General features: G+C 40.9%; 2 protein-coding genes across 4 annotated transcripts in view; one reads left to right on the top strand and one right to left on the bottom strand.

The window, feature by feature from the left end:
- Positions 1 to 11,322, top strand: part of LOC144588434 (uncharacterized) — a 71,202-nt gene that overhangs the window by 26,784 nt on the left and 33,096 nt on the right. The window lies entirely within an intron of this gene.
- Positions 183 to 11,322, bottom strand: part of P4HA1 (prolyl 4-hydroxylase subunit alpha 1) — a 52,257-nt gene continuing 41,117 nt past the window's right edge. For both annotated transcript variants that reach the window (XM_020783156.3, XM_020783157.3), the window contains exons 13-15: positions 8,834 to 8,902; positions 6,849 to 6,945; positions 183 to 6,410 (exon numbers count right to left, since the gene is read on the bottom strand). In XM_020783156.3, the coding sequence (XP_020638815.3) occupies positions 6,340 to 6,410; positions 6,849 to 6,945; positions 8,834 to 8,902 (237 nt within the window). In that variant the 3' untranslated portion in view covers positions 183 to 6,339. The remainder of the gene's footprint in view (positions 6,411 to 6,848; positions 6,946 to 8,833; positions 8,903 to 11,322) is intronic.

Raw genomic sequence — 11,322 nt, 5'->3', positions numbered from 1 at the left:
TACTGTTGCAGAGTTTTGAAATTCTGGTAAAAATCTTTTTTCTTTTTTTCTTTTCCTTTTTTTGGCTATGCAATATAAGTACAGTGATTCACATAGGAGAATAGCTACAAGGACTCCAGAGTCCATCCCTTTCTCATGAACTGGCACTTAATGTCTCAATAACTCACGCTGTATACAGAAGAAAGAATTAAAAACATTTCTTTACTTACAATTGCTTGAAATTACAGACTTTTGTATACTGCTTTCTTTACTGCACACATACTTAGCAACCCCTTGAACAGATCAACAGCAAACAAACAACTACCACAAACTGAGAAAACATGGAAAAGAACACTCAGCAGAGAGGTGAGGCTCTCTTTGAATTCAAAGACTGGAAGGAATGTTTGGTTAATGCTGGATAGATAGAATCACCCCAGCCAAGAAGAATCCCTCCCAGCCACAGAAACCACAGGAGTGAGGTTGCAAACCAAACTCCAACACATATGGGACTGAACCTCAATTGCTCCTGAGGCTTCAAATTCATTTTACAGCTTTCTAAATAACAACTTAAAATTTGAAAATGGGCTTTCCATTCCCTTGGCCTTGAATTGTAATCCTGAGTTACATAAGACTTCTTGATTCAGTTCACTATTGGGAAAAGATCGCAGAAAAGATGAAACAGAGAATTCCAAAGCACTGAAAATCAGTCAACAAGAAAAATGTATACATCGTTTGCTGGCTAAGGAGTCTTTAGGAAAAGAGTGCCTACTGTGTGCCAATTACAATATATTTCCACTACTCTTTCATTACCACAGAGAAAGACATCAAGGACAGAAAAACTGCTGTTGAATTTTCACTTGTGAGAATAAGGCATTTGACAGTACCATTGCTGAAAACACTAAGGCCAAAATCCTATTAAGAAAAACCACATGCTGAAGAGCAATTTGCACAGCAGTCCCTCCTCTGGCAGGCCACTTGTGCCATCAGCCATATGATTGCTCTCGCCATCTGCGTAAAACAGGGCATGTGGAGGGAAGCCTGCTGGAGCCAGGGGTGGGGGCAGGCTACAATTGCATTACATTCTCTCATTGCCATTCATTTGAAGCAAAGGCTGCTATTTTGTATTTTTTTCCAGTTCTCAAGAAAGCAGTTTAAGCTCAATACAGAGTATCCAAGTGCAGCTCTAATATAGAAGATTTTAAATACTAAGTGATGGACTTGCATACATTATCCATCTGCACTTTATTTCAGTGAGGATGTTAAGGGTAACATTGAAAGTGGATTATTGTCTGTAGCATCTTCTAAAAGGCTCTTTTGTCACTACTATCACTCTTGCAATCTTCCTTCCCACTTCAAGCAAGCCTCCTTGGAAAGGCACTCCACAATGACTGAGCTGGCATGGTTGTCTTACATTAGAAAACAACAGGCACTGAAAGCAGCGATATCAAACTAAGCGGAGATGCTTCAGCTTCTATGGCACTGAAAAGCCAACAGCTTAGCTTTAAAACGCATTTCACAGCCAGATGCTGTTTACAGATAAGTGCAAATTAAGACCGATTTCTTCCATTTAAGTATTTGAATCACCATAGTACACACTGACCTGGCTCAGACAGGGCCATATTGTGTGGATCTTTAGCTCATGCATGTTACCGTTTTCAAGCACGTGCTGAGAGTCAAGTTGCTTTTGCTTTCAGTTAACTGAAATTTAACTATAGTACTTATTATGTTGAACAAACTCATGATATATGAAGCTGGTTTGGTTCCCTTTACCAAAGTATTTTATCTGGATTCAGATAGAACATTAATTATTGTTGCATTAATGGAAGTAGATGCTTCCAGTTTTTTTCTTTAAGTCTGAGAGGGGGGAGACAACTCATGCATTCAACATTAGTTTTGTGTTATGTCTAATCAAGGTAAAAAATATCAAACAGATTCGCTACAAAGCAGTGTTTGGTATTTCAGCCTTTAGGTCTGAAGACTAGCTACTGTTAATGGTGGTCTACTGAGACTGGGGTGGGTAACTTCATTGGGCCTGGGGTGCAAATTTTCAGCCTCATCTGATACAGAAGTCCTTGTTCAGTTTTGAAAGGTTTTTATTTAGGCATATTAAATCTGGGGCTTTGGGCTGGGGGTGGGGGAGGGGGAGAGGCCACAATCTATTTAAAAGGTGAACTGCTTTCTAAGAATAGCAACTCACCTTTGTTGTCTGAATATTAGGGGAACCACAGACATTTATTTGGGCAGCAAAAACAGCCCTGAGGTGCTCCATGGAGCCCTGAGGCTGAACTTTGCCCACCCATGGTTCCCAACCTTGAGTAATCCAGATGTTCCTGCCACCCAGATGTAGCAAGTGGTGGAGGCTTCTGAGAATTGCATTCCAAGAACCCAAGGTTACCCAGAGTTCGGAACTGCTGGTTTAAACCATTACATTATTTCCAGCATCTATGGATTCAGGATTTGGGTTGTTAGGATTCACTTCACTAGCTCGTTTTTGAAGGCAGGAATCAATTGTACTTCTGTTATTGCTAACTTAAAGGTCACCCTAGGAGAACCTTTGAAAAGTCATTTCTTTTCCCAGTAGCGAAGCTGGGTGGGGTATTCTGTGACTTTTAGTTGAAAATATAATTTTTCCAAGCTTGACACATGGCATCTTTAGGAAGAACAAAGAAAAATCCCACTGTGAAGACCTGAAGAACTGCTTTCTGCCAGTGATGCGTTAAGATGGACTAGCATTCATGGTATAAGGCAGGTCCTTATGTTCATCACTGGTTCAATTTGCCTTTTTATTCTGAATTGCAATTTTTGTTACAACTTCATTCTCAGATTTTGCCTGCAAGCTTCCTCTTTTTCCCCCCTTTAAGCTACAGATCCAATGGTTGAAATCAAAGATGGGGGTATTCGTATACGAATATCCCTACACAGGTGGCGTTAACGAGGGTCCAGCCCCATGGGGCCGGATGGTCCACTCACCAATCCGCTGCAATTCTACAAATGGCTCTGCAGCGCACGATCTGCTCACTGCTCTTCAACCTTACAGCAAAGTTTGTCTTCCGTCTTCTTGCCAGGAGTGGCGAGCGGATCACGCGCTGCAGAGCCATTTGTAGAATTGCACCATCCATGTCCGTGGTGGATCAGTGAGTGGACCCTCGGGCCCCAGGGGGCTGGACCCTCATTAACGCCACCTGTGCGGGGATATTTGTATACAAATACCCCCTCTCTAGTTGAAATCCAGTAGAAAATCACAACTAGAGCAGGACCACTGAAACAATGGAACTTAGAATTGACTCACTCAACTGATTGAATGAGCCTACTCTAGTTGCAATTGAGTACTGTATCTCAGCCAATGTGCAAGTAACCCATGCAAATATCAGGTTCTGATGGTTCCAGCAGCAAGTGTGTTTTTTCACATTTCAGCCTTGGTTCCTTTTTATTCCAATACTAATCTTTATACTGTCTACTACAAATCTGCAAGCATAATGAGATGTGAAGTCCCACAAAAAAAAAAAAAAAATGCAACAAGCAGCTGTGGTGCAAAACCAACTTGGGCTAAAAAATACTATGAATGGAGACATTTGCCCTATAGAAAATCAAAGGGTGAACATTAGGCCATTCTGCAGTTTCCCTCACTGCACTGAATATAGTAAGTGCAGTGAGGTTTAAGTGCTAATGTATACTGAGGGTTTAGCACTGAAGCAAAATAAAACCGTGCAGGAAGTATGATGTGAAGGCCACTTAGTGCATGGTTCTGATAGGTAGATCCCTGCCTCCAGTTCAGAGTGGTTTTGTATTGTTCTGTTTTGAAGGAGACATTTTCTTTTATAAATCTTGAGTCATAAGAACAGTCATACAGAGCTTTAAAAAGTTTTAAAAGGTAAGGAGCTTGCTTGAAGCACCGAAGGAAAGAAGAAGGCCACATGGATAACTGAGCCAGTTTTCATTCACTTATATACATGCCTATTATTTCAGCTGTGAAGATAGGAGGAGTCTCCTGCAGCCAAGCTCTGGGCTGTGAGCAATCATTTTGTACTATGCTTGCTTTCACCAGCCTTTCAAGTATGCAAGTGAAGCTCTTAATTTTTGTTAGGGGTTTCTGCCCATCTTCTTTTCATCTTCCTTGCTTCATTGTGGGCACTACAATGTCACTAAATTAAACTACTCAGTGTGTACTGCCTTGTGAAAGCAAGTCTCCATTTGACTATGCTTCCAGAAAGCCAAGCTCGCATTTAATTATCTCACAGGACTTTTGGGGTCCAGCTAGGTCTTACCACTAAATAAGATTCAGCTGGATGAAAACTTACCACGGTTCAGCAGAGCGGGCCACAGGAGTTGTGTGCGCGATCCAGATTCTGTGCCCTGCCTCATCCTGTGGGCACCCTTGTCAGAGGCAGCAGCTCCCTGCCCTACCTCCTCCTCTGAGCAGGCAACCATGGGATGAGGCAGGCTGTGGAATTCGGATTACCCATGCAACACCTGCGAGCCTGATCCACTGAACTGAAGCATGGTACAGTGGTGCCTCGCTTGACATTAATCCATTCCAGTGAAATTGCTGTTAAGCGAAATCATCGTCAATCGGGGGAAAAAACCCATTGAAACGCATTGAAAACCGCTCAATGCGTTCCAATGGGCTAAATACCTAATCCTCCAGCGAAGATCCTCCATAGGGCAGCCATTTTCTGGTGCCTGTAATGCGAGGAATCTGTCCTAAGCACAGCGGGGAGCCATTTTAAACAGTGGGCGGCCATTTTGAAACCAGACGATCAGCTGTTTTTTGATCTTCGTAAAGTGAAGAATCAGTTCCCGAAGCAGGGAACCGATCATGATAAAGCGAATTTTTCCCATTAAACCATCATTTTGTGATTGCAAAAACCTCATCAAGTGGGTTTGTTGTTTAACAAGGTAATCGTTAAGCGAGGCACCACTGTAAGTGCTCATCTCTACTTGCAAGTAATCTAGTTCAACAGTGAGCTATTTTAAACTATTGCTATTAAATTTAGTACTAGATTTAATGCTGTAGTGGAGTCCCCACTGTTTGTCTAGACAGCTCTAAAAGGTTTCATTTTGGCTGTGTATGGCACAAAAGAATCAAGAAATCCTAGGCACGCCAACACCCCTTATTCTACAAAAATATAAAACTGAAAATCTTAATGCACAAGAGTTCCATGGCGAGAAGATCAGAGGGAATTTACTTCTTCAAAATTGTGTGTGCTAGAGAGTTCAAATTAACATCCTGTGTGAATATGGCCCTATTTTGCTTAAAAGGCTAGTAACATAAATAGCAAATATTCAGAGTCTACAACACACTGAAAAAGACAACACAAAAAGCTTTCAAAAGATTTAGTATTATAAATATATCATCTTTGTCTGAAAACAACTCCATTGTAAAACAAGGCTTGGCATTTTGGGAATGGAAGTGTGTATTTTCACATCATATAAATCGTTTCATACAAAATGATTCTCAGTCTAAGGCACAATTCCATGTTTAGGCCAATGGCATTCTTGCCTCCATAGATTCAAGGGAATGAAATTAATTACAAACTAAGAAAAAGCAGCAAGCATTTTTTTTAAAGTTTGAAATTGAATCACAATATAATAAATGTACGAATTCAACCTGGAAAACAAGTATCCTTTTCTTTTTTTCAAGCTGTAAGCATGAACATGGCAGGTGCAAAAGGAAAGTACCACAATACTGTTCAAGCCACCTATATGTGCAGAAATACTGGCTCATTTCTTAGGGTTAGCAACCAGATTCATCTGTCAGACATATCCAAGAAAAGAAAAGGCAGACCATCTGTGTCAGAATTTTGTGACACTGGAAAAAAGCCATCCAGGGATGTATATTTTTCACCCAAGATTAGACGTTACAGACCATGAACACAAACTATAATCTTTGCACTCAATGGAACATTTTGCCCTGGATGTCAATCCAATGAGGCTTGCAGCCCCTGTCCACAGTTTTGTATCAGTGCTCAAGCTTTCTAAAAATAAGGAATAGGAATAGAAGTGATGCATCATATCTTACTCTCCAAGCAAAGTCCTTGACAAAGAGCAGTTTGTCCATATCCATTTTACCACCAGCAAATATTTATGAAGTCTCTACAGAAATTACTATAATTTCTTTTTTTTGGCCATGATGACTCACAGACATTAGAAATCAAATATATTCTCTCTATAAAAACAATTTAAAAGGGCTATTAGCAAAGGTGTTTGTCTGTAGATAAGGTATTTGTTGATGGATAAAGCACTGGTTGGTACCGAAGACAAGAGCTGTAGAGGAGGAGTGTTAGTGTAAACGGTTGATATTAATAAATGCAATGTAGGAAGGGCATGTAGTTTGCTCCAGAAGAGATGGGAAGGTCTGTATCAGTCTAACTCCGATAAAGAACACGGTCTTCGAAACTCTTGCCCGCGTTCATGGATCCACTTATTGGATACTACAAATAAGGAAAAAGAAAGAAGCCACATTAGCGTATATAGTCACTTACACCTTGCTAAATTCAGTGAGTACTTATTAGCTACTAATAGAATTGTTTACCTGCAAAAATTGTTATTTTCTGAAGTCTAACTGGAAATTTTTTACATAACAAATTGCTTCACGTTTATTCCCGAAGAATGAGAAAAAAATTAACACCCATGCGTGCTATCTGTATCTATAAAGCATTGGTGAACCTCATATGCTCACGCACTGAAGTAATGTGGCAGCTTGATAATAAGACTTGCTTGTACCCAATCATCAGTTTTAACTCTTATTTGAAGGTACTGCCCTCAATGTCACTTTCTACTGAGACTTGTTTGAGGGACGTACCTTTTGCATGCAATTTCAAAATATGATAGCTCTAAGTCTTGCATCTTCTCTCAAATTTCATACATACCCCATTTGTTTCCTACTAGTACTGGACAAGCAGCATGCCTTGTGCTATAGTCGCCTTCTCCACTTGCAAAAAGATTGTACCAAAAGACAGCTGTTCCCTGGTAAAACAGAAAGAAATATTAATCTGATACACCACCTTAGTATCTATGTAGTAAAAACATCTTATTTAAATATCTTACCTAATTTAACGGTTTTGGATTATTCCCTTCCTTAAAACACCCTTGCAATACTATTCTTTCCGCAGTACAGGGTCATTAAATGAAAAACAGAGCCTTAGAGATATCCTATGACACTTTAGTTAACATGAAATTAAATGCTGTTTTAAAAACTGTTCATGAACTCTATACCTGAATTGAAAAACAAAAATAGTGTTCTAATGACTTGAAGAGGGCAACCCTATGGTCCTAGAGTAATGTCTCAAGCATGATCAACATATAGCCTATCTGCCCCTTTGAGAAAATTTTCCTTCCTGAATTGAGAAGCGAGCTCAAGGAGGAGGGCAGACATGTGGAATTATGTTTCAGTGGATGAGGAAGGAGAGGCTCTGTATATACATTCTTCCCAGTTCTTCTCTCAGAAACCAGACCTACAAGATGAAATGAAACAGCCCCAACCTCACCTGTCCCACTACAGTACTGTGTTTTCCTGAAAATAAGACACGGTCTTATATTAATTTTTGCTGCAAAAACACATTAGGGCGTATTTTCAGGGATTGTTTTATTTTTTTCATGTACAACAATCTACATGTATTCAAATACAGTCATGTCATCTCCTTCTGGTTGCTTCACAATGGTGGAGGGTGGAGTTTCACTTAACTGGGGCTTATTTTAGGGGTAGGGCTTATATTACGAGCATCCTGAAAAATCATACTAGGCCTTATTTTCAGGTTAGGTCTTATTTTCAGGGAAACAGGGTAATAAGAGCCTGGTAGGTTTTAGGATATGTCAGAGAATCTATCTCCATAGACCGAAATGTAATGACCTAACGCAGTATTAAAAAGCATTCCACAATATATCTGTATACAATCTATATACACACACACACACACATACATACAAACAAACAAAATGTCAAACTTTTACTCTTCATTCTGTACTTCCCTCTGGGAATCTGAAAATTAGTTGTAATTTTTGTGACACAAATTCAATTGTGAGTGTCAATTGGATACTGAAGCACAGCTGAGATGCAATAATCCTGGCCTGATAAAAATTGGTTTACAAGACTGAAGATAACTATTGTCTTCTCTGCTTTCACTTCAGCACCTTAACAAAGTACATCTGGGGTTTGTTAAGCCAAAGCTTCCTGTTACACTGAAACTGGGACAATATCTTGCCAGGTGGCTATAAAACAGAATTGTGAATCAGGACAAGATTCGGGTTTGTAAAACAGGTCTCCAGACAGAGCTTGAATGGTCGTTTCTTGATCTGGATGTAACAGGCACTATAAATACCCTGGGTGCATTGGCCCAAATCCTGTTGTTTAGCATAGTAAATCACAGTTAGAGTAGGCCCATTTGAATCAATGGATCTTACAGGAAATGACTCACCAAATCCCCAGTGATTCAATGGGTCGATTGTAGTATAATTTACTACTCTAAACAAGAGGATTATGGCCCTTGTATTAAGACACATGTGAGAATGGAAGAGGAGGAGTGGAGGGAGTGTATTTGGCAACAAAATGGTGAACCTGAAAGAAGCAGCTGTCAGTTGAACACCTCTATAAGATATTGAACCCCCCCCCCCCCATGCCATCTATCTACATGGATTCATTATTTGGGACCCAGGGAAAAGGACAGGGAGATCTGTAATGATAGAGTTCTGCCAGCCCCACAAGTCTACACATTGTATCGGCGAGTATAGATTCCACTTTGCTTGTTGGAAAAATCTGGAGCATCAGCTTCCACTTGTGAAACAATAACACTGCTGTTTTTAAGTGGAAGGCACAGCACAGAGACACAATCAGTTAATGGGCATACTTTTTACTTACCTTCCTAGGCCAAACACTCGCTCCTACTTCAGGGAATACAGTTGCTCCCCCTGCTGACACATCACTCATCTGTAAAAAGAAAAGGTGTGAGATATACTTTGGCCATCTCAATGTTACACTTTAATCCATAATTTAGCAAAGTAGATTTTATCATTGAGTTGATATCAGGGGTTTAAACACACTTTGTAAAATAGAATTTTCTTTGCCACTGAAATACTGAACAATGCAGCAGACCAGAGTTTTAAATCGAGTATGTTAATGCCATTTTTTCTCAGAATATATAAAGTAGTCTAAAACAGTCATAATCTGGCAACACAGTCTAGCAAAACAGCATTTTATGAATATGGACATGCAATGACACACAAGGCTGTAGTTTCTTTCTCAAGCTTAAATATTTCTGTCCAGTTTATCTTATTTTATTGCTTGATAGCTTGGAATTCACAGAATAATTATATCACAGCTGGGAAAAGTTATATTTTTCCCCAGAATGCCCCAGCCATTATAGCAATGGGTCATGCTTGCTAGGAGACTGCGAGTTATAGTCCAGACAAGTAACTTTTCCAACTTCTGGGCAGTACTTCATGGGCAATAATGAATTTTCTTGCTGTAAATGATTTGCATTTTAAGATTACATGTTTGGCAAAGAAATCTTACATATTAGACTGCCATTCAAATTACAAAATTCAGACTCAGGACTACCCTATGTGAAATGAATCCCTTTAGAAAAATATTCCAAGTTTGAGTGAAACCTGTCTCGCATATATTGGCTTAAATATGTATTGGAGTTTTTCGTTATAAAGGGTTATAAAACTCTTCAAAGAGAGAGGTTAATTACCTGTAACTCTGGTTCTTCAAGTGGTCATCTGTGAATTCACATTATAGGGTTTTAGCTGTGCCTGTGCAGAGGTTTCCAGAATATTCTAGAGCTCTATTACATGCTCGCCAGGACTGCCCCCTAGTACACATGGTCCACCCATCCTGGCGATTGCCTCAGTTCCTAGGAACAGCCCACTGCTGAATCAAAAGTGAGACAAGACGTGACGGACAGAGGGGAGGATGGGCAGGAAGTGTGAATTCACAGATGACCACTTGAAGAACCAGGGTTACAGGTAAATAACCTCTCTTTCTTCTTTGTGGTCTCCATGAATGCACACTATAGGGTGATTAACATGCTAACTTACCGGAGGAGAGACACCATAGAAGAACAGACAAGAGTACAGTACAGCCCTGCCAAATGCTGCATCCATCTTAGCCCTGACATCCAGGCGATAGTGAGCAGCAAACGTAGAAGGGGTTGCACAGGTAGCAGCCTTACAAATGTCCAGGAGAGGTACTCCTCGAAGAAAGGCTGTGGAGCTAGCAAGAGCCCTGGTGGAGTGAGCGTTTATGCTGACAGGCAGAGGCTTTTTGGCAAGTTGGTATGCCAACCGTATAGTTGTAACAATTCATCAGGAAATGTTTTGAGAAGAAACGTGAAAGCCTTTGTGAGGCAGGTGTGATGCGACAAAGTCTTTTCAACTTGTGGAAGGAGGAGGTTCGCAAGACACAAAACGCAAGGGCTTGTCTAGCATCCGACATATGGAAGGAACATTCGAGTTTAGTTGTCAGAGATGGAAAAAAGGTAGGTAAAATGATAGGTTGTTTGAGGTGGAAGTCTGACACAATCTTTGGGAGAAAGGAAACATCCAGTTAAAGAGTAACTTTATCTGGGTGGAATTGGAGGAACGGAGGGTCTACCCAAAGAGCAGCGAGTTCTGAGACTCTGCGGGCTGAAGTAATGGCTACCAGAAAAAGTCTTAAAGGCAAGGAAACGCTCAGACATGGTAGCAAGTGGCTCAAATGGAGGAAGTGTGAGAAGTTGGAGGACGGTATGGAGGGACCATGGGGGGGGGGAGGATTTAAGAGGCCACATACTGGAGACACCCTTGAGGAATTGTTTCATAGAAGGGTAGTGAAATAGCTGGGCTGCTGAGCCCTGCAGCTGGTGTGCGACTATCGCATAAATGTAGACATTGAGGATGGAAAGGGAAAGCTGTTGTCGAAATAGATGAGAAAGGAATGCGAGAACCACTTGGAGAGTTGTTGGTTTGGTTGGAAGGTTGCATTGAGTTGCAAACTTCCGGAAAGCAGCCTACTTATAAGAATAAAGCTGAGTTGTAGCAGGCTTCTGGGCGTTGGCTAAGATGGCAGTTACTGAAGGTGAATCCTCCATGATGTGAGATGAAGGTTGTGGAAGTTGGGATGATAGGTCCTCTCTTGGTGTTGAGTAAGAAGGTGAGGGATGGGATGCAGGCGTATGAAGTCTGTTGAGATGGAGTGGAGCATGGTGAACCAGGGCTGTCTGGGCCACCACGGGGCGATGAGAATTGTGTTTGAATGGTTGTGACGGAGTTTGACAATTGTCCTGAGAAGGAGAGGTTTAGGTGGGGAAAGATAGATCAGGTGTTTGGTCTGTTGGCGTGGGGCCAACTTCAGAGGCTTGAGATGGC

Source organism: Pogona vitticeps, chromosome 3, assembly GCF_051106095.1.
Source record: "Pogona vitticeps strain Pit_001003342236 chromosome 3, PviZW2.1, whole genome shotgun sequence".
Taxonomy (NCBI): Eukaryota; Metazoa; Chordata; class Lepidosauria; order Squamata; family Agamidae; genus Pogona; species Pogona vitticeps.
This window is presented reverse-complemented; position numbering and strand designations above follow the sequence as displayed.